At 41.7% G+C, this 23120-nt stretch overlaps 1 protein-coding gene across 2 annotated transcripts in view; it reads left to right on the top strand.

Moving 5' to 3' along the window:
* The window catches only part of LOC140729619 (uncharacterized), a 207573-nt gene that overhangs the window by 84732 nt on the left and 99721 nt on the right, over positions 1 to 23120 (top strand). For both annotated transcript variants that reach the window (XR_012099371.1, XM_073049583.1), the window contains 5 exons: positions 8289 to 8365; positions 8507 to 8546; positions 10172 to 10252; positions 15472 to 15579; positions 16191 to 16300. Coding sequence is in view for 1 of the 2 variants with exons in the window: in XM_073049583.1 (XP_072905684.1) it covers positions 8289 to 8365; positions 8507 to 8546; positions 10172 to 10252; positions 15472 to 15579; positions 16191 to 16300 (416 nt within the window). In the remaining variant the exon portion in view is untranslated. The remainder of the gene's footprint in view (positions 1 to 8288; positions 8366 to 8506; positions 8547 to 10171; positions 10253 to 15471; positions 15580 to 16190; positions 16301 to 23120) is intronic.

Raw genomic sequence — 23120 nt, 5'->3', positions numbered from 1 at the left:
AAAGGCAATGAATGTCATCGTTGTCAGCTGAATTCACAGCTCACAAATAAATGAATAAGAACTAAACAGCCCAAGAACTAAGAATGATGGATCTTGGACTGCAGAATTAGATTTAAATGATTGGGAACTGAACAATTATTAATTTGCACTACTGGTCAAAGATTAAGTTATATAAATAATGCAGAAGTTGGGAAACTGATGTGCTTTAATTTGATACTATATTCCATGATTTTTTTAAAAAACAAATTTTTGCATACTTTTGTGGACTCCTAACCTAAGTAATCTCATTTTTGAATTATTGGAGTTTAACTGTAACAAGGTAACAACGGAAAACACTCCAACATGTGAAGATAAGATTTTGTTGCCTGCATCAATCCAGAGCAGCTTGTAGTTCATGCAGTGTAGATGTAGAGACTTACTTGTCTTGAGCTGCATAAAACACAGCCTTGCCAGTTGAAAGCAAACACTGATGCACGAGGAAGAGTCATTAGAAACCACAGAATGTTGGGGCTAAGAAGCAGAGCTCAAAAATCTCCAGTTGTAAGAGGATCAGGAGGAAGAATGCTACCAGGAAATGTCGCTGTTCAGCATCCACTCTTCTAACCCAGCTGCATGGAGGAAGCAGGCACTGAATGCATAATATACTATCAACTTTAAAACCAGCCTTCTAATAATAGTTCCCAATGCACACCGCCTTCCTCTCATCTACAGCTTTTGTGGCATCTAATGCAGTCATAGCATGAATTAGTGCTGTATGACTACGAGAGACCCTTCTGTGAATAGTACACAGCAAAGTGTTAGACACGGCAGTGAATCTTTTAGACCTTTTTTTTTTAAACTGGGTTTTGGATGTAGAACACCCTAATTAAGTTTCACACCGAATTTTGGTCTATTTTTGGATTTGTATTTTGAAAAGGACCCAAATTAGCATTAGCTGAAATATTCTAACATATGGATGCAATCCAAATTGTGGTCAAATGTATGCTTTCAGTGGTATACTGCACTGTTAGAATTCACATGCTTCTCTGTCAAGGGAAGTGAGGAGCTTTGCTAGATTCATTCCTAGATGAGGCATCATCTATACACCTCTTAAATGCAGGGAATGGATTGCAGATTCAGCAATTTGCAGATGCCCAGTGTGGTAAACTATGTGTATACCTGTCTGGACATGCCCCTTTGCTGACTGCTTCTTTGGCTCCTCCCACAGACCCCTGTATAAAGGTGATTGGAGGCACTGCTCCTCCTTCAGTCTCCAAGATGTTGGTGTCACTTTTGCTGCTAATAAAAGCCTATCGTTCGCTTCCCGTCTCCGAGAGTTATTGATGGTGCATCAATTTTATTAGCAGTGTTTTAAAACATGGAGAGCATTTTATGACCCGAAAGATTGGATATTGACCCTCAATCTCCGGAAGCCAGCATCGCTTTTGAACTCTGGCTTGCATGCTTCCAATCGTACCTGGAAGAGATTCATGTGACCGAGCCTGCAACGATGCACAAAATTCTCCTCTCCAGGGTCAGTCCGCGGGTCTACTCCCTGATCAGGAACCTGCTGACCTACCAAGGGGCACTGGACGCCCTCAAAAGACAATACCTGCGGCTGGTAAACACCGTCTACGCAAGACATTGCTTAACGACACGGCAGCAGCGTGCCGGAGAGTCGGGTGCTGAGTTTGTCCGGGCCCTACAGACACTCGTGCGGGCCTGCAACTGCAGGGGACTGACGGCAGAGCAGCATGCGGAGCTGCTAGTAAGAGATGCCTTCATTACGGGGATCAGGTCAGTGTAGGTGCACCAGTGGCTGCTGGAACACGCCGATCTCACCTTACATTTGGCGATCGAGCTGGCCGACACGCTGGAGGCCGCTCTGCATGATGTTGATGCTGTCCAGGCGCGCAATCTCCCGCCGGCCCCGTGGATGCTGCAGACCCCGCAACCCACCGGCGAATCGACCTCGGCTGCTGCCAGTCGCGAGTCCATGAAGTCCCCGCAACCAGCCGGTGAATTGACCTCGGCTGCTGCCAGTCACAAGTCCGCGCAGTGTTACTTCTGCGGACTTGAAAATCACCCTCGAAAACGCTGCCCGGCCCAAGAAGCTACCTGCTCCAGCTGCGGAAAGAAGGGCCACTTCGCCAAGGCCTGCAAGTCCAAACCACAAGCGGGGTCGAGCAGTGCCGCGTGTGAGGCATGGGGGCGGCCATCTTCGTCACCGCCATCTTGCCTGCCCGCCTCGTGCAAGGCATGGGGGCAGCCATCTTTGTCGGCGCCACCTTGCCCCGCCCCCGACCCACAGGTGCGTACCGGGCACCTAGACGGCGATGCAACTCTGGCCTCCGTGACCTTTGACCAAAGCGCTCCACACCAGCTTGCAAGGTCAATGATGGACATCCTGGTGGAGGGGCACAGGACTCGCTGCCTGTTTGACACGGGCAGCACTGAGAGTTTTATTCACCCGGACGCAGTGCAACACTGCGGACTCGTGATACAGCCGGTAAGCCTGAAGGTCACCATGGCTTCTGGATCGCATTCCACAGACATCCAGGGGGGTTGTGTAGTGACATTGGTGGTGCAGGGCACAGAATATCAGAACTTTGTATTACTGGTCATGCCTCAACTGTGTACCCCTGTGCTATTGGGGCTCGACTTCCAGAGCCACCTGAAAAGTGTGACAATGGAGTATGATGGGCCCCTCCCACCAATCACTGTCAGAAATCCTCAGTTTTGTGGGACTTCGTCATATACCCCACTACTGACCATGCACACACACCGACCTTCACATCCCACCCAACACCATGCCAACGGCCGCGCTACTGACATCACTTGCAGCCCCTCCACCCTCAAGATCCCTCTCCCACCGCCGTTCGCCAACCTGACCCCCGACTGTAAACCTGTGGCAACTAAAAGTAGGAGGTATAGCACGGGGGACAGGGCCTTCATTAAGTCAGAGGTGCAGCGGCTGCTCAGGGAGGGGATCATTGAGCCAAGCACAAGTCCTTGCAGGGCCCAGGTGGTTGTTGTTCGGACCGGGCAGAAAAATAGGATGGTCGTGGACTATAGCCAGACCATCAATAGGTTCACGCAGCTTGACGCATACCCCCTACCCTGCATCGCGGATATGGTTAATCAGATAGCTCAGTACAAGGTGTACTCGACCATAGACCTGAAATCCGCTTACCATCAGCTCCCCATCCACCCAGAGGACTGCCCCTACACCGCCTTCGAGGCGGGCGGCAGGCTCTAACACTTCCTGCGCGTCCCCTTCGGTGTCACGAATGGTGTCTCTGTCTTCCAGAGGGAAATGGACCGGATGGTGGACCAGTGCCAACTGAAGGCCACGTTCCCATATCTGGATAATATTGCCATCTGTGGTCATGACTGGCAGGATCATGACACCAACCTCCAACGATTTTTCCAAGCGGCCAAAGCTCTTAACCTCACCTATAACAGGGACAAGTGTGCGTTCGGAACCACATGACTTGCTATCCTTGAGTATGTCGTGAAGAACGGGGACATTGGCCCTGACCCTGACCGTATGCGCCCCCTGTTGGAACTCCCTCTTCCCACCACCCTCAGAGCCCTCAAACGGTGCCTGGGCTTCTTTTCCTATTACGCCCAATGGGTCCCCCATTACGCAGACAAGGCCCGCCGCATTTCCCCTCTCAGCCGAGGCCCGCATGGCCTTCAGCCACATTAAAGGGGACATTGCCAAAGCAACGATGCATGTGGTGGACGAGACCATTCCCTTCCAAGTAGAGAGTGACGCCTCTGATTTCGCGCTGGCTGCCACCCTCAATCAGGCAGGAAGGCCGGTAGCTTTCTTCTCTCGTACCCTTCAGGGCCCCGAAATTCGGCACTCCGCAGTGGAGAAAGAAGCCCAGGCCATAGTGGAAGCTATTAGGCACTGGAGGCACTGTCTCGCCGGCAAAAGGTTCACCTTGCTGACCAACCAGCGCTCAGTTGCGTTCATGTTCAGCAACCAACAGCGGGGCAAAATCAAAAATGATAAAATTTTGAGGTGGAGAATAGAACTCTCCACTTACAGCTATGACATCCTGTACCAGCCTGGAAGACTCAATCAGCTCCCTGATGCCCTATCACGGGGAGCGTGTGCCAGTGCGCAGCTCGACCGGCTATATGCCCTCCATACAGATCTTTGCCACCCGGGGCTCACCTGACTTTACCATTTCGTGAAAGCCCGGAACCTGCCTTACTCCCTTGAGGAAATCAAGACGATGACCAGGGACTGTCAAGTCTGCGCTGAGTGCAAACCGCACTTCTACCGTCCTGAACAGGCACAACTTATCAAGGCCACCCGCCCCTTTGAGCGACTGAGTGTCGACTTTAAGGGCTCCCTTCCCTCCACCAACCGCAATGTCTACTTTCTCAACATAATTGACGAGTACTCGCGGTTCCCCTTTGCCATCCCCTGCCCCGATACCACTGCCACGTCCATCATAAAAGCCCTGCGCCAGCTCGTCACTCTGTTCGGATATCCCTGCTATATCTACAGTGATAGAGGGTCCTCGTTTATGAGTGACAAGCTGCGCCAGTACCTGCTGGCTAGGGGTATTGCTACTAGTAGGACCACGAGCTATAATCCCTGGGGGAATGGACAGGTGGAGAGGGAGAATGCCACTGTGTGGAAGGCCACACTCTTAGCCCTTAGGTCAAAGGGATTGCCGGTCTCTCGTTGGCAGGAGGTCCTCCCCGAGGCACTCCACTCCATCCGCTCCCTGTTATGCACGTCCACCAATGCCACCCCTCATGAGCAACTCTTTTCTTTTCCCAGGAAGTCTGCCACTGGGACCACCCTACCGGCTTGGCTGACATCCCCAGGGCCAGTGCTGCTCCGGAAACATGCGAGGAGCAATAAATACTCCCCAATGGTCGAGAGAGTTCACCTATTTCATGCGAACCCCCAGTATGCCTATGTGGTCTTAACTGATGGGCGGGAGGACACGGTCTCCGTCCGCGACCTGGCGCCTGCAGGAGCACCAGACCCCTACCCGGAACACTCCACGGTGACTATGAACCCCGTACCCCCCGATGTATATACCCACGAGACACCGCGTACACCAAGCCCTACACAGACTCCTCACGACACTCCCATACCGGGCGCCTCGCACACGCATGAGGAATTACTGACGCCTAACGGGCTGGCACCTCAAGTCAGGCCGGAGCCAGCACAACCACCATCACTGGTGCAATCACCACCGGTGCTACGGTAGATCGCAGCGACAGACTTGACCACCTGATAGACTTGACCTGTAAATATACTTGTAAGAAACTTTGCCCCGTGGGGACTCTCTTTTAAAACAAAGGGGGGGGGGTGAATGTGGTAAACTATGTGTATACCTGTCTGGACACGCCCGTTTGCTGACTGCTCCTGTGGCTCCTCCCACAGACCCCTGTATAAAGGAGATTGGAGGCACTGCTCCTCCCTCAGTTTCCAAGATGTTGGTGTCACTTTTGCTGCTGATAAAAGCCTATCGTTCGCCTCCCGTCTCCGAGAGTTATTGATGGTGCATCACCCATACAACAGCCTATAAAATTCTAGCAGCATAGACTTTGGTTACCATGACTTCTACAATCTCTGGAAATGTGCTCATATGTTGCATTAATTGCAGCTAAATAAAGCATATATTCCTCAAGGAGGAACATAAGTTAAATGTTCTGAAGTATCCTCAATGTATGTGGTTTATGTCTTTCCACCTGTTTCTGCTCTCTTGTCTAAGTAGATTGTTTCTCTGTACACACTCCTCATGCTCTCAGATCTGCTGTGCTGCTGTAGAATTATCGTCAGGTCACTCAAATATGAGAGCCACAGACTTTCACTGGTTTGAAACTGAAACATAGTTTTTACATAATCAGTCAGTGTAGGCTGTCAAAACATGCAATCATGAAAAGGAGTAAATGAAAACTTTCTTCAACCAACATTCCCTAATCTAATCAGCAATAAGCCTGCAAGCAGTTGATACTTTCTTTGAATAGCTCCGGTTGGTGGGGTCCTTCCTGTTACTGAATGCAAGCTCCATTGTATGAATTTAGCACATAGCTCTAACTGCATCACTGAGTTTAGTAACAGTGATGCTAAATCATGTTTGTACTCAGGTTATTATCTGCTTATCCGACATACTTAAGTATGTCTGGATATTGTACTTTGCTGTATCCTTTTCAAACTGTTTCTGGCAGAAATTACATTACAGATGTTCATGGGTACATAATGTAACAATCTGTCAGAAAGTTGGCACTCGTAACGCCCAAGCAAGAGCACTACACTGTCAGCTTGTTTGTAAATATATTAATTGACCTTCAGCATAGTGCTCATTCATAGAATTTTTTTTAACTTTGCATCCATATCCTAGAGACCTGAGTATTTGTGAATACACTTTTACTTTAGCATGTGCAAGTAATCATTTCTCTGGCTCCCCAACCCTCCAATGTTGTCAGTACAGTGGATTCCAGTTAAATGGGCCATTGTTTAATCGGGCAGCTGTTCTTTGGGACAACTCTTAAAGAACAAAAGCTAATTGAGAAAATAGCCAGGATTCCCTTCCTTTATTTGGGAGACTATGTTGTTTAAAGGCATTGTTGCTGAACGGTTTCTAACTAGTGTCAGTCACGTGCACTTGTGTGCTTAAAGCAAACAGTTTTTAAATAGCATCACTTGTGTGTGTTTGTGTTCAGAAACTAGTGAATATTTTGTCACTGAATATTGCATGAAATACGCAGTAAGACAATTCAGAACTGTTTTGCTCTCTTCAGTTTCAAACATTCAGGCTTGGAGATGCCAGAAACAACCAGGAATGAAAATGTAATGTTTTCACTACTTCAACAAATTTGGAACTATGAAGAATTTGAAGGTATCAACAATCATCTTGAATGTTACAATGAAAATGAAGATATGGATGATGCAATGATCGAAAGCATTTTATGAAGGCAGTCTTTTATCTGCACTAGGTGTCTGGGCTGATTTTGTTCATTTACAGTCAATCAAAAGAACGTGCCGATACACTGGATGAATTCCACTGTTGATAACTGTTAGGAAATAATACAGTTTTTTAAAACTGGTAGTTTTAAGAGCCCTGACGAAGGGTCTCAGCCTGAAACGTCGACAGTGCTTCTCCTTATAGATGCTGCCTGGCCTGCTGTGTTCCACCAGCATTTTGTGTGTGTGTAGTTTTAATAGTGTTCTTATTTGTTCTGTGGTTCATTTGCATGGATAATTTCAAAGTTCGAAGTAAATTGGTCGCTCAGTTTGTCTTTTTTTTTATACCTTTTTAACTATTTCCATGAAACTTCGGCTAATTGGGGTAGCCACTTAATTGGGTCAGAATGTACTGGTCCTGATGTGTCCCAAGTAACTGGAATCCACTCTATATAGATGCCGTTTTCAGCCATGCTTCCAACAACTGCTAACCTCCACACCAGTTCTAGTCACAAAGCATCTTACTTTTACAAAAGAACAGATGGATAGCACAATTCACTATAATTTTTAAGTTAATAAATAAAATTGACATGGAACTAATATGTTTATACCTGTAAATGAGAAGAAATGACTGCAAAACTCTACACTTGAGAGAGGTTATTGGCCCGGATGATCACCTGAAACTAGAAAAAGTCCAAATTTCTCAAAGTTCATGGACACAAATATCTATCTTGAGTTGAATCTGAAGGCTCATATTGAATAACTTCTCTGTTTGTATTTATGCTGTCTTTAATTGAATTAAGTATCCAAGAATGTTCAGACTTCTGGGAACACCAAGGTGAAACAGGAAAATTACATTGAGAAGGCTGTTAGTGCATGCTTTTTTATTTAGTTAGATTTACTGTGGAACAGGCCTTTCTTGTCCAATGAGCTGCAACCCCCAGCGACCCACCTATTTAACACCGCCTATTCACAGGACAATTTACAATGTCCAATTAACCTACTAACTAGTATGTCTTTGGACCCATGGGAGGAAACTGGATTGTCTGGAGAACACCAGTGCAGTCATGATGAGAACATACAAACTCCTTAAAGAGTGTACTGGAATTGAAGTCCAACGCCCCAAGCTGTCATAGCGTTGTGCTTACCACTATGCTACAGTGGCGCCCCCAAGGGGGTCTTCCAGGGTAGTGGATTGAGATTCAGCAATTACTTTGCACCATCAGCTAAAGAAGGATTTCATGCCATTGGTTTGTTCTGAATTGGAAGCAGCTATAATTCCTTTCATTATTCGTTATTTTTAACAGCCTTGTTATGCCTCTGATAGTTTCTGTGACTAAATATATTTAATTGCTTTTCACAGGGCAGGCAAGATGGAGCATCAATTGATTCAGAAGACTTCAATATATATAAAGCTGTAGACAGATTTGGCTTTCTGCAGTAAGTTGCAGAGTTTTTTCCATTACATACTGATTATTTGAAGATAATCTTGTGTTTTAGAAATGTCAGATACATTTTACAAGTTGATTGTTTCTGTTCCACTATTATTAAAAGAATGACAATGTTTTTATTTATTTTCAGTGAATATGAACTACCCACGCCAACTGCAGTGGAGGAGAAGGTAGGATATGTTGTACAGTTGCAGCACAATTAGTTAACTATATTGCTGAAATCTCCATTGATCCATTAATAAAACTGCTCCTTTTGCCACATATGGAAAGACATTTCTGCCCAGTTTTGGTTCCCATTTAGTAGAATTAAATGTGCTATGCAGTAATAATGGTATATTGTGCACTGCCACAAATTAATTGCTGAAGTACTGTAAACAAAGCTTGGTTGAAAATGATGATTTATTGATCAGTTCTTTGGTATAATAAGTTAACTTTTCCCATGACTTGGATTTTTGCTTTCTGCAACTAGTTACAGGGTAGTGTTACAAGAACCAAGAAGATGTACTCTACCCATTTTATCATAAGCTACAAGAAGCATGTCTATATAAGTTTGCACAATGTCTCCAGAACAAGCAAGGTCATCTATTGACTAATGTTGCATAAAGACAGTCAAGAATGTTGAATGGAATAATGGAGCATGGAGGGGAGATTTCATTTAAATATAAAATTTGGTAGTAGTTTGTAAATTTTAAAAACCATGCTAGGATCTACTGCAGATATTTCTCTAAATGCATCTTCACTCACAGAATGTTGACGTGTTCTAAGTTTTAAAAAATGTTTTAAAACATTCCTTTTAAATTTCTTCTGATTTCAGTAGTTTTTGTCTGGATCAAGACAGAAAAGGGTTAAACAATTATGACATGTCTTTAATAGCATTAAAATAAATTCTGATGTACTGCTTTAATACATTAAGATATTAGTCACTGCAAACGTTGTTTCAACTATGTTTTTCTTACACACAATTAGAAAAATAAATTATATGTGCTGCAGATTTCTGCAGTTTTCTTCTAATCGTATTTGTACTGTAGTGGAGTTTTTAATTTTTTTTGCAGCTTAAGAGGTAAGTAGACAATGTGGCTCTTTCTTAATATATACAGTTGCATGGTTTTGAAAAAGCTTTTGATGAAGTTAAAAGATATTGAAATTTTATTAAACATAACATAATCAATGCATAGCAGTTACAAAGCTATGAAAATGTCAAAACATATAGCTGAAGTTGTGTATATATATAAAAAAGAGACTTAAAAACAGAAAATCATGAGGGAAAAACTCTAGTCAAGTTGAATATATATTGACATGTGATTGCTGGGATATAGCATGATGCTCACATGATGAAAGTAATGTAGAGAGAAGCCACAGGCAGTTAGAAGTATGAATTATGAGATGTTTATTTTTCAACCTGGTAAGCTGCTTTATGGGAGGTATAAGTTTTGGAAATGGGAAAGAGAAGTCTTGAAAGTAGTTGCAGAGCTAGTTAACATAGTATATGCTTTAGAAGAGTAAACAATAGATGTTCATAGTAACTGATGCATAAATTGGATGTATGAATCTGGAATCTTTTATTAAACTTTTGATACTGTAAGGAAAAAGCACAATTTTGTGAAGGGATAAAATGAACTAAATGGTTTTTGTTATTCATAACAACATTGTCCAGAAAGTTGAACCCAGTATCATTTGGCATTGATTATTGCAATGAATTAAAATACAAAAAATATATAGCCACTGCCCTGAAAGCTAATTGTAACTAAACTATGCACACATTTGTTTGTATAACACTTTTATTTTTGTCTTACAGCAAAAACATGTGGAAATTGAGAGAATACCCAAATGGGTAAAAATGGTTAAAAAGTGGGACAAATACAGAAACAGTGACAAGGTAAAATTAATAACTTGAAGGTCAGGTGCAATAAATCAGAATTTGCAATTTTATGAGACAGTGGATTTTGAAATCAAGATTGCCAAATTTATCCAAAGTTCACTGACTTATATTGCAATAAAGTAAGCAACAATTCAAATATATCTGGTAATGCACTATCATTATTTAGAGTCCAGATTTCATGCTTTAAAATGCATATACTTAATCTCATATATCATAAGACTCCTGCCTCTGGTCAGTTTCTGATCATAACAAAACATAATATTGACTCATGCAAACAAACTATTCTTATTTATTAACCATGTATCTCTCAAAATCAGTTGTAATCAGTATGTCTTTTATAGCCATCACGTTTCCTCTTATGTCCACTTATGTTCAACAGACTTGTCACTCCTCCCTAGAAATTATATTGTGAAAAAGTTTATGGTTTGTCTTTTTTATCTCTTCATCTTGAGATAGAAAGGCAATGGACAGGTCACAATGAGCCTTTTTTTCTTGTATACCTCCATCTGACTTTTACTGCTTGAATGTCCTTGTATTGCTTTTGGCTCTGATTGAGGTGGAATTACGACAAAGTCTGCTATAATTCTGTGACCTTCACTGAGGAGAGGGCGACTTTAAAACTCTCTGATAGGCTTTCTTTTTCTTATTTGCATTACTGAGCCTTCTCATACAGTTGTAGAACCAAAAACCTAACTGGTCTACCACACTCCTCAGTGCCCTACCATTCACTGTGTAAAACCTACCTTGGTTGATCCTCCCGAAGTGCAACACCTCACACTTGTCTGCATTAAATTCTATTTGCCATTTTTCAGCCCATTTTTCCAGCTGATCCAGATCCCACTGTAAACTCTGATAGTCTTCCTCGCTGTCTACCACACCCAGAGTTTTATTGTCTGTAAATTTGCTGATCCAGTTAACCACATTATCATCTAGATCATTGATTTAGATAACAAACAACAATAGACCCAGCACCTAATCCTGTGACACCCAAAAGCAAATGGTCACAGACCTCCAGACAGAGAGGTCACATTTAGATGGAGACGTAACGTCAAGATTTTTACTCCTCATGTATGTGAAGGATGTAAGAAATAAAGTCAATTCAATTCAATTTGCTACCACTCTCTGGCTTCTCCCACAAATCCAATGTCTTTGCTTTTCAATCTCTCTCCTTTATGCTGATTTGTCACCACTTTTGATTCTGCCCATGACAGTGGTGTTGTCTGCAAACTTAAACATGGCATTGGAGTAGAGGAGGGGGCTAAGTGCCCAGACTTGTGTTTCATCTGTGCTGATGAAGATTGTGGAAGAGATGAATTTGCAAATCTGAACTGACTGGGGTCTACAAATAAGGAAATTGAGGATCCAGTTGCACAATGATGTATTAAGGGCAAGGTCTGGAAGCTTGTTGACTAGTTTGGAGGTGATGATAGTATTGAGTGCTGTGCTGTAGTCGACGACAAACATCCTGATGTATCCTTCATTGTCCAGATGTTTCAGGGCTGAGTGAAGAGCCAGTGAAATGGCATCTGCTGTTGATCTGTGATGACAGTAGGCAAATTGGAATGGATCCATGTCAATTCTTAAGCTACTGGGTGATAGTCATTAAGGCAGGTTACCATGTTCTTCTTAGGCACTGGTATAATTGATATCACCTTAAAGCAGCTGGGTATCTCAGACTGCTGAAGCAAGTGGTTAAAGATGTCAGTGAACACTCCAGCCGGTTCATTAGCACAGGTCTTTAGCACTTGGCCAGGTACCCCATCTGGGACAGATGCTTTACGTGGCTTCACCCTCCTGGAGCATGCTCTCTCGTCAGCTTCAAAGACTGAAAATCACAAAATCATCAGGGGCTGTGGGAGTTTATGAAGGTTCCTCCACGTTTTGATGGTCAAAAAGAGCATAGAAGTCATTGAGTTCGTCTGGGAGCGAAGTTTTGTTGTCACCAAAGTAGCTTGGTTTCACTTTGACCTTGTGATTACTCAGGTGTTTGGCCATGCATTCAAGCCCTTCTACAGTTATTGAGCATCCTTCAGTGCTTCAAGTTTGGCCCAAAATTGCTACTTTGTGTGTGAGATAGCTTTCCAGAGATCATGCCTGGACCTCTTGTATCTTTCTTGTTCGCCAGACATGAATACCGCTGATCTGGTCCTCAGCTAGTTATGGATTTCATCATTCATCAAGGGCTTCTGGTTGGGGAAGACCAAATAATTTTGTGGGGAGACACTTGACTATGACTGTATTTATAAACTCAGTGACACCATGGTTTATTCATTCATATCCTCTGAGCAGTCCTTGAACACTGCCCTGTCCACCAACTCAAAGCATTCCTGAAGCCACCCCTTTCCCTCCCACGACCACCTCTTAAGTTACTCCAACATGCCATTTTACTGCACACAAATGCCCCATTCAACAACCAGAGTCAATAGCTGTATATTTTTGGGCTATGTTAACAGGAGGAAATCTGCAGATGCTGGAAATTCAAGCAACACACACAAAATGCTGGTGGAACGCAGCAGGCCAGGCAGCATCTATAGGAAGAAGTACAGTCAACATTTCAGGCCAAGACTCTTTGTCAGGACTAACTGAAAGAAAAGATAGTAAGAGATTTGAGAGGGGGAGGGGGAGATCCAAAATGATAGGGAAAAATGAAAGGGGCAGAGAGAGAAAAAAGTTGGGGGGGGGAGAGAGAATAATAAATAAGGGATGAAGTAAGAAGAGGAGGAGAGGCATTAACAGAAGTTAGAGAAATCAATGTTCATGCCATCAGGTTGGAGGCCATTCCCATTCTGATATGTCTATCCATGGCCTCCCCTACTATCAAGATGAAGCCACACTCAGGTTGGAGGAACAACTCCTTATATTCCGTCTGGGTAGCCTCCAACCTGATGGCATGAACATTGATTTCTTGAACTTCAGTTAATGCTCCTCCTCACCTTCTTACTAAATCCCTTATCTATCTATCTATTTATTATTCTTCCCCCCCCCCACCTTTTTTCTTCTTTTTTTTTCCTCTCTCTCTGCCCCTCTCACAACCACTCCTTGCCTGCTCTCCATCTCCCTCTGGTGCTTCCCTCCACCCTTCTTTCTCCCTAGGCCTCCCATCCCATGATCCTTTCCCTTCTCCAGCTGTGTATCCCTTTTGCCAATCAACTTTCCAGCTCTTAGCTTCATCCCTCCCCTTCCTGTCTTCTCCTATCATTTTGAATCTCCCCCTCCACCTCCCACTTTCAATCTCTTACTATTTTTTCTTTCAGTTAGTCCTGACGAAGGGTCTCAGCCCGAAATGTCGACTGTACTCCTTCCTATAGATGCTGTCTGGCCTGCTGCGTTCCACCCAGCATTTTGTGTGTGTTGTTTGGGCTTTGTTGCTAGTTTTGGAAGGTGCTTAAACCATATGAGGCTTTGGGCTATTTAAAAATCATTGTTAGCGTAGATGTTTAGTCTCAGTTTCCAGCTTTCAACTTGCAATGTATTCTTGGCTGCTTTTTATACATCACTGTGAAATTTCTTTCTATTTCTGTTAATAGAACCAAATTTCAAAGGTGAAGTACATCAAACAGAAGCTGTGTCTTTGCATGTGGATCTTAAATGACTAATGGCATATTTCTGGACTGTGTTCTCCTTGAGTCCCAAATATGATGGAGGAAATTTTATTTTTGAGTAAGATGCAGAGGTTGATGACCAGGATAAAAACAAATTTCAAACCCATTGAGAACAATTGAAGAAATGAGAAATAGTAACTGAAAATGTTGGAAAAAGTGAGTGGATCAGGTTACATCTGTGGAACGAGAATGAGAATTATCATTTTAGGTCAAAGATCTTTCATCAGAACTGAGATAATTAGAAAAAAAGTTAGTTTTAATGTGCCGAGAAGTTGAACAATGGAGATGTCCCTTATGGAGCAAGGCCAGGATTACTAAAGGTCTCCTGTTTTATACAGGCCTATTTGGTTGATAGGCTAATAAGAGCACTGAGAGAGAAAACATAGAAAGGATCATGTTAAAGCTATGAAATGCATTTTGGGACTTTTGCACAAAATTAAAACCAAAAGGAAGATGCTGAAAGCACTTATCAGATCTGACAATGTGTGTGGGGAGAGAAAAAGATATTACAGTTAGATAATCTCACTGAAGAACTGGCAAGTTTTGATATGAGCAGAAAAAGCAAGCTGACTGAATTGTTGTATTTGTTATTGAATCCCCAAAGGACTCAATTACAAATTAAGATGGAAGGTGAGATGCTGTTACATTGTACCTCAGTCGAACATTGCAAGAGACCACACTGAGATAAGTCAGGATGGAGAATTAAAGTGGCAGGCAACTGGAAGTACAAGGTTGTTCTTATAGACTGAATGTAGCTACATCTGCAAAGTGGGCACCCAGTCTGAATTTGTTTTCTCTGGTGCAGAGGAGAACGAATTGTGAGCAATACCCTCATCTGAAGAAGCACAAGTGAATTACTGTTTTACATGGAAGGACTATTTTGGTCCTGATGGGAATGGGTGAGATAAAAGAGGAAGTGTTGGTGCCATGTGTTTAGTGGAGGTGGAAGAGTTAACTGGTGAGTCAAGAAGAGATCAGTACCTTCCAAATGCCAAAAAGCAAAGGAACAGTAATTCTGGGAGTTGAATCTTATTGAAGGTGACAGAAACGCCTTCATCCAAGTCATTATATAAAATGTGAAATGTTGAGGTTCAGGGACTGACTTTAATGGTACTGCTTGTTATACCTCACCAACCAGAAAAACACCCATTTTGTTTTCTTTGTTTGAGAAATTAGTCTTGAAATCTGTTGATGTTTTTTGCACCCTTTTAACTATTTCCATGGAACTTCAGCTATTTTGCGGGCAGCCACTTAATTGGGCCAAAATGTATTGGTGCCAAAGTGAGTTAATGGAATCCACTCTATTTCTAATCAAAAACATGCAATCAGAACAGAACCACCTAGAAATATTTCATACATCTGGCAGCATTTGTGAAATGAAAACAGAATTAACTTTTGAGATCTTCAACCTGAAAGATGTCGATTTGAAACATTAACTCTGTTTTGGTACTATAGCTGCTGCCTATCCTCCTGAGTTTTTCATTCATTTCAGATTTCTAGCATGTGCAAAATTCTTTGAAAAATTGAGAACACGATTAGGTTTTCTATAAAGCTTTGTATTCATGCAAGTTATGCATTCATGGATAAGATTAAATATCCTGTGTTCTATTTCAGATGATCCGTCGAGTTTACAAAGGAATCCCACTGCAGCTCCGTGGTCAGATTTGGTCACTATTGTTAGATTTGGAAAAGTTAAAATCTGAAAATGAAGGGAAATATGAGGTAAATCATCTAAGACAATTACTGAGTTAGAAATGGGCATAATGTTTATAATTTTTCAGTTCTCAACATATGGGGGCTTTGCAATGACAACAGTGCCTTTGGCCATTGAGTTTCTTATAACAGATAAATCTCCAGGAGAAATCTCCATTACACAATTCATGTGAAAAAGCTGACAAGAATTTACTGATGGGTAGACAATAAAAAGGAAGGTGTTTAAATATTTAAAAAGGCATAAACTCAGGCCAGTGGTCTGTTTGTGTTTTTGATATTCTTAATGGGTGCCATGGTAGCATAGCAGTTACCGCGACACTATTACAGCTCAGGACGTCAGAGATCGGAGTTCAATCCGGGTGTGCTCTGTAAGGAGTCTCCCCACCGAATGAGTTTTCTTTGGGTGTTCCAGTTTCCTCCCACAGTCCAAAGGTGTGCCAGGGTAGGTTAATTTGTCATTGTAAATTGTCCTGCAATTAGGTTAGGGTTAAATTCGGGTTGTCGGGGTTTCCTGGGTAGGATGGCTGGAAGGTCCTGAAGGGCCTATTCCATGTTATATCTCGAAATAGAATAAAAACTATTTTATGAAACTTCAACATTGTTATCCATTTCTATTGCAGAAAATGAAAATACAAGCACAGAAGTTTTCATCAGAAATTAAACAAATAGATCTTGATGTAAATCGCACTTTTAGAAACCATATCATGTTTCGGGATCGATATGGTGTGAAGTAAGTGATTTAATTTTTTATTGAATGCACCTGTGCCTCTTTTATCCATTATTTTCTTTTAGTCTTCCTTCTTGCATGGCTGCTGACTTTACTTCAGCTACCCAGCAAGATTTTACGGGAAGAACCCATATGATAAAATCATTAGATGGAAGTGTCTTAGATCTTCTCTTCAACTTGTATTTTGGAATTATGTTATAGAATGTTAATGTAAAAGCATTTGAGCATCTGTTACTATTTTAACAGTATTGTTACTACCACCCAGCATGTTTCCAGTTAAGCATTTTCATGTTGTTCATTAGATGTAATTTTTGGAGCATAATTTATCACAGTAAACATGGTACTCTTAAAGATATGCAGCACAGAAGAAAGCCATTCAAACAATTTCTGCCCCCACTAGCTCTTTAAACCAGCAGTCATAGATAGTTTATACAGTTATCTTTAAATCCCTGTCCAACTTGCATCTGAACTATTTCTGAAATCAGATTCCATCGCCTTTTTGGATAATACCACAGACCCTAATGTTTTCCTGATTGAAACTGTATGACTTCATTTCTTGCTATTTTGCTTGAGGTTATGAATCTGTAACCTTTAATTGTTGAATCATGTTAATGAGAACATCTGTTTTCCCGATCCAATTAAAACATTTCATCAGATTGAAAGTCTTTACTGAATCACCCTTTACTTCCTATGGTGCAAGGACAACAGTCCACCCTGAATCAATGTAACCATTCAGGAATAATATTGTATTTGAGACTGAATCAGTGATTTATAATGTTACATACTGATTTATTTAATATTTTATATTTATAAATTTGAATGGGCTATTTATCTTTTAAATCACTTCAACAACATGTTTCTCCAACTTTAATTTCTGAAAATGCATACCAAGGTCTCACTGCATCCTTTAATGGCTGTGGTTAGAAATTGACTGGTTTTGGTAAAAACCCATTAATTTGTTGGTGCATGATATTTATAAAATTGAGTTGTACACAAGGTGACAATTATTGGAGAAGAGTTGCAGTTGGTGAAAGATTAATAGTATTGGTGGATGACAATTGAGCCACTATTTGGTGGTGAGGATCATGATGGGGTGGGAGGAATAAATAGGCAGATTGATGGTAGGAAGTGGTCATGTTTGGTTGTGAGTCAGATTGGGTTGCCAGCAGAATGTTATCACAATGAGTTACCTTTAAAAAAAGACCCATTTATTTGGTCACTTAGCACCAGACTGTATGGTACAAAAGTTGATCACTTCTTCACAAAATTGAGAACAAGATTGCTTCTGACCTCACCTTCAATCTTTGACACTGTATGCGTACTTTCTGATATAACAGATATTTCATTGTGCATATGATTCAACATTATCTGTTAGTTGTACAGCAGAATTTTTACACATTCTTGCTTGCCCTTCATTACAGTAGATTTGTGGCTATGTGTTCATCTGTATTGAATACAGTCTGCAGATGCACAGTGACTTACCACAAGTAGATATCAGCTCTAATCTGCCCTCTGTGGTATGCAAAGGTCATTTTCAATGCTTTTAACAGTAAATGCCAGATTTAGTGAAGCAATGTTTGTATCTTAAGAACATAAGACCATATGATATAGAGCAGTATTAGGCCATTCAGCCCATCAAGTCTGTTCTGCCATTTCATCATGACTGATCCATTTACTCCCAACTCCAATCACCTGCCGTCTTCCCTTAACCTTTCATGCAATGACTAATAAAGAACCTGTCAACCTTAAGGGCATTCAGTGACCTGGCCTCCAAAAATGCCTGTGGCAATGAATTCCACAGCTTCGCCACCTTCTGGCTAAAGAAATTCCTCCTCATCTCTATTTTCAGGCTGTGCCCTCTGACCCTAGATTACCCCACCATAGTAAACATCCTCTCCACTTCCACTCTATTCAGGCCTTACACCATTTGATAGGTTTCAATGAAGTCACCCCTCAATCTTCTGAATTCTAGTGAATACAAGCCCAGAGTGATCAAACGCTCTTCATATGACAAGCCCTTCAATCCTGGAATCAGTTTTGTGAACTTCCTTTGAACCATCTCCAGTTTCAGAACATACTTTCTAAGATAAGGGGCCCAAAACTGCTCATAGTACTCCATGTAAGGCCTCACCAGTGCTTTATAAAGTCAAAACATTACATCCTTGCTTTTAAATTCTAGTCTTCTTGAAATGAACACTAACATTGCAGTTGCCTTCCTTACCACAGATTCAACCTACAAATTAACCTTTAGGGAATCCTGCACAAGGACTCCCAAGTCGCTCTGTGCCTTAGTTTTTTTGTATTTTCTCTCCATTTAGAAAATAGTCAACCCTTTCATTTCTTCTATTAAGGTGCACTTCCTAACACTATATTCCATTTGACCCTTCTTTGCCCATTCTCTTAGTCTGTCTTAATTCCTTCTGCTGCCTCTCTACTTCCTCAGAGCTACCTGACTCTCCACGTTATTTTCATATCACCTGCAAACTTCGCAACAAAGCCATCAATTCCATCAGCCAAGTCATTGACATATAATGTAATAAAAATTGGTCCCAGCACAGACCCCTGTGGAACAACATGAGTCATCAGCAGACAACCAGAAAAGGCTCCCTTTATTCCCACTCTTTGCCTCCCGCCAGTCAACCACTGGTTTATCCATGCTAGAATCTTTCCTGTGATACCATGGGCTCGTAGCTTGTTAAGCAGCCTCATGTGTGGCACCTTGTCAAAGGCCTTCTGAAAATCCAAGTACACAACATCAACTGATTCTCCTTTTGTCTACCTTGCTTGTTATTTCGTCCAAGAATTCCAACAGAAATGTCAAGCAAGATAATTCCCTTGAGGAAACCATGCTGACTACAGCCTATTTTGTCCATGTGCCTCCAAGTATCCTGAGACCTAATCCTTAATGAGACCTGTGTCACATTTTCTCAACCAATGAGGTCAAACTAACTGGCCTATTGTTTCCTTTCTTCTGCCTCTCTCCCTTCTCGAAGAGTGGAGTGGCATTTGCAATTTTCCAGTCTTCCAGAATCTAGTGATTCTTAAAAGATTGTTTCTAATGCCTCTACAATCTCTTCAGCCTCCTCTTTCAGAATTCTGAGATGTGCACCATCTGATCCAGGTGACTTATCTTCCTTCAGATCTTTCAGTTTCCCAAGAACCTTTTCTTTAGTAATGGTAACTTCGCTCACTTCATGACCCCTGACACTCTCGAACTTCCAGCTACTACTGGTGTCTTCCATAGTGAAGACTGATGCAAAATACTTATTCATTTCATCCGCCATTTCCTTGACCCCATTACTATCTCTCCAGCAATGTTTTTCAGTGGTTCAGTATCCACTTTCGCCTCTCTTTTACACCTTATGCATCTGGGGAAACTTTTGGTTTAATATTAAAATTATTGGCTAGCTTACTTTCGTATTCCATCTTTTCCTTAATTACTTTTTCATTGCATCATGTTGGTTTTCTAAAGCTTCCCAATGCTCTAACTTCCCAGTAATTTTTGCTTTCTTATGTGCCCTCTCTTGGGTTTTTATGTTGGCTTTGACTTCTCTTATTAGCCACAGTTGTGTCATCTTGCCTTTAGAATACTTCTTCCTCTTTGGGATGTAGATGTCCTGTGCCATCCAAGTTACTTCCAGAAGTTCCTGCCATTGCTACTCTGCTGACATCCCTGCCAGTGTTCTTTTCCCTTCTGCCCAACTCCAGAAGTGCCTCTGTAATTCCCTTTACTCCACTGAAATAATGATACATCTGACTTTAGCTTCTCATTCTGAAATTTCAGAGTGAATTTACTCACATTATGATCTTACTTTAAACTCCCTAATTAAGTCCAGTTCATTACACAACACCCAATCCAAACTTGCTTTCTCCTATTGGGCTCAACTACAAGCTGCTCTAAAACGCCATCTTGTAAGCATTCTATGAAATCTTTCTCTCTTGGAATCCAGCACCAACCTGATTTTCCCAATCTATCTGCATATTGAAATCCCCCATGAATAGCATAACATTGCCCTTTTGACAAGATCCTGGCTCCTGTTAGGAGGCCTGTATTTAATCCTTGCAGTTTCTTAACTCGACCCACAAGGATTATACATCTTCTGATCCTGCGTCACCATTTTCAAATTATTTGATTTGAATTTTAACCAACAGGGTCACCTCACCCCCTCTGCCTACCTGGCTGTCCTTTCAGTATAATGAGTAAACTTGGATATTAAGCTCTCAATTATAATCTTCTTCAAGCCATGACTTAGTGTTGCCCACAATGTCATACCTGTCAATCTCTACCTGCGCTACAAGATCATTGACTTTATTCCGTATACTGTATGCATTCAAATATAAAGCTTACAGTCCTGTGTACTACACCCTTTTCGATATTGTCCCCCTTTGACATTGCAGTACATCCCACTGACTGCAATTTTGCACTGTCATCTGCCTGTCCTTCCTGACGGTCTCACTGCACACTGCCTCTCCTTGTAAACGTATCACTTCAGTTCCCATCCCCTACCAAACCCTCCCCAAAAACTCTAGAAAACCTTACTGCAATGATATTCATCACCCTCAGGTTCAGGTGTAATTCATCCCTTTTGAACAGATCATACATTCTCCAGAAGAGATCCCAATGATCCAGAAATGAATCCCAATGTAACCCTACTCCTTGCACCAGTTTCTTAGCCATGCATTCATCTGTCAAATCATCCTATTCTTGCCCTCACTGGTGCGAAATTGCTACCCTAGATGTCCTGCTTTTCAGCTTTCTACCTCACTCCCTAAATCCTTTCCTCAGGACCTCCATGCTTTTCCTACCTATGTCATTGCTGCCAATATGTACCAAGACTTCTGGCTCCTTGCCCTCCATTTTTAGACCAGATTCGAGATGTCCCTGACCCTGCCACTTGGGAGGCAACATACCATCCGAGTGTCTCTATTGTGTCCATAGAATTGTGTCTGCTGCTCTAATTATGGATTCCCCTTTCACTTAAACAGACCTCCCCCACCCCTTCCCTTCTGAGCCACAGTGCTAGGAGCTCCAGTTCCTTAACATATTCTCTCTGGAGCTGCAGCTCTGTGCACCTGGTGCAGATGTGGTTATCCGGGAGGTCTCCCAGAATTCCCAATCTCACACAAAGAACATAATATAACCCCTACAGCCAATCTCTAATTATGATTTTACAGGCGAAGAATGAAGAAGGTACTTACCTCGCCCAAGCCTGATGATCCAAAGCGGCCTCACTCTTAACACTGGCCCACTTCAACAATATCCACTCCACTTGTCCCTGCCTTATTTTTATTTGCCTTTGCTAAGGCGTGAGGCCTCCTGTGCTGATTTGACTATAATCTTGGCTGTTTTACAAAGAAATTTGGACTTGAGTATACGAAAGCGAAAAGACATGACAATTAGTTAAGATTATGTTAGAACAGGGGAGAGAAAAGTATGTACTCTTGAAGTTTCTCTGCATCTTCCTCACCACCTGCCATGGGCACTCAGCTTTGTATTATCAATAAACTTTCATTTATTCCCTATGTTCTGTTCAATCATATCATTAATTATATATTATAAACAATAGTGGCACCATTCCCAGCAGCACCACCACACTAAACACAATCTGCAAACCTGAAAATGATTTGTTTATTTCTACTCCATTTTCTGCCTATTTACGTTAATGCCAATGTATAGCCCCATTCTTTTGGTCCAAATATAAAAGGTAGTTAAGAGGTTATTGAAGGACTATTGGAAGTCCAGATAAAACATATCAATTGGTTCATCATCAGCTAATCTGCTTACTGCAACTTCAGTGAATTGTACTCCAACAAATTTAATTTCATTAATCCACAATGACTCTTCCCAATCCTGTTGTATTTTTTAAATGCTCATCTAGCAATTCCTCAATAATAACATATAGGTTCTCCACAACTGATGTCAGGCTAACACTAGTTTCCATTTTTCTTTCTTCCTCTCTTAAAACTTAGGTTATATTTGCTACCACCCAATTAGTGCAATAACTCTGGAAACTAAGGAATTTTGCAAGATGGTAGTCAGTGCTAACTTTTTAAAATGCAGGTTAACAGATAATGGGGCTCTCAGTCCCTTTAATTCCACCAATAATTTTTTCCCCACAGATTACAAATTTCTTTCATCTTCATTCATTTTAAACCACAGAATCAGAATCAGGCTTAATATCGCTGGAATATATTGTGAAATTTGCTGTTTTGCAACAGCAATATATTAATAAAAAAACTATAAATTATAATAAGAAAAAATATACTGCATATAAAATTGAATTAGTGCATAAAGAGAGCAAAACAAGAAAAAAATAGGGAGGTAGTGGACATGAGTTCGTTGCCCATTCATAAATCTGTTGACAGAGGAGGAAGAAGATGCACCTAAAACATTGAGTGTTTTTCATCTTCAAGTTGTTGTACCAGCTCCTTGATAGTAGTAGTGAGAAAGGGCATATCCTAGGTAATGGGGGTCCATAATAATGGATGCAGACTTCTTGAGGCATCGCTTTTAGAAGATGCCCTCGATGCTGGGGAGGCGAGTGAGCAAGGTGGAGCTGGCTGAGTTTGCAACTTTCTGCAACATTTTCAGATCCTGTGCACCCTCCATACCAGATGGTGATGCAACCTGTTAGAATACTTTCCACAGTACATCTGTAGAAATTTGCTGGGGTCTTTGGTCTCTGCAAACTCCTTCTGAAATATAATGCTGTCATGCCACCTTTATAATTGCATCAAAATGTTGGGCCAGGATAGATCTTCAAAGATGTTGGCACCTGGTACTTGAAACTGCTCACCCTTTCCACAGTTGATCCCTCAATGA

The sequence above is a fragment of the Hemitrygon akajei genome, chromosome 6, assembly GCF_048418815.1.
Source record: "Hemitrygon akajei chromosome 6, sHemAka1.3, whole genome shotgun sequence".
Classification (NCBI taxonomy): Eukaryota; Metazoa; Chordata; class Chondrichthyes; order Myliobatiformes; family Dasyatidae; genus Hemitrygon; species Hemitrygon akajei.
Note: the sequence above shows the minus strand (reverse complement) of the source record. Positions and strands in the feature narration are given on the sequence as shown.